A 962-nucleotide genomic window follows, 5' to 3' on the forward strand; every position below is an offset into this window, starting at 1 on the left:
GATACCGCGCTAACGCTCGTGCCCGCCCCACTGCCTAGCGCCACTCCCCGCGCCTCACCGCTCGTGCCCAACGCGCTCAGCTTGAGACGAAATGCCTCCGTCGACCGCGCCGGCCTTTTACATAAAATAATTATGTTATAGATAAATCACGTTTAGATTAGTATAGAATACATTTGAGTGATCGTGTACTTACGTGGTATTTAAAACTGCGGAGCGCAGCCACAGAAGCGCCCGGTAGGCCTGCCAGTGCACGGCGCAGTGCCCCGCGCCCGGCACGCCCCCCGCCCCGTGCGCCACGCCCAGCGCTGCTAGCGCGCCGCGCACCACACGCGCCCTAACATGCACGAACGCACAAACACACGTCAATCAGTAGGGTTCAATCGCCGACTAATGAAAGCAGCTAACGCTAAGTTTTAAAAACGATGATTAAATTTAAGTAAAGCAAGTTGTGCCATAATAAATAGTCACCTCATCTCTGCCATCTGTCGTATCGCTTCGGTTACCACGGCCACGCCTAGTTCACTTGCAAAAAGATTATCGTAATCACTCGTATCTACCTCTTCACCTAAAACATACATTTTAGATAGATTTAAAAATTCAAAGACTACATCAGCAACACAAAATATCTACATGAGAACTTACTTTTAGACGTATCAATATCGGGTACGTCTAATCTTAAAGCGTCATTTAGTTCCAAAACGGCACTCTGCAAGTCTTTAATCGGCTCCAAAATAGATGTCAACTCATCTATTTGCTGCGGCGTTAATGTCTGATAGCAAAAAATATTAATGTTAATATTTTTTTTATATCTCTAATGAAAATTTTCAAGTTTCTAAATTCTAAGACAATATGATTGCAGAGTTTTGAAAGTATTACCGGGTGTGGGTGTTGCATGTGATGGTGGGCGTTGGGTGTGGCGGAGGCGGGCGGCGTGTGCGGCGCGAGCAGGAGGTGCAGCAGGC

At 47.4% G+C, this 962-nt stretch overlaps 1 protein-coding gene across 1 annotated transcript; it reads right to left on the reverse strand.

Moving 5' to 3' along the window:
- Positions 1-14: 14 nt before the first annotated feature.
- On the reverse strand, positions 15-956 carry LOC106125593 (uncharacterized; the record flags this gene model as incomplete). The annotated part of the gene is made up of 5 exons (XM_013322864.1): positions 877-956; positions 643-769; positions 469-565; positions 194-334; positions 15-114 (listed from the first exon to the last, which is right to left on the reverse strand). Coding segments are annotated over exons 1-5 (483 nt in total), but the record flags the coding sequence as incomplete, so codon positions are not given.
- Between the last annotated feature and the right edge of the window lie 6 nt (positions 957-962).

Source organism: Papilio xuthus, unplaced genomic scaffold (genome assembly GCF_000836235.2).
Source record: "Papilio xuthus unplaced genomic scaffold, Pxut_1.1 DF825887.1, whole genome shotgun sequence".
NCBI classification, from domain to species: Eukaryota; Metazoa; Arthropoda; class Insecta; order Lepidoptera; family Papilionidae; genus Papilio; species Papilio xuthus.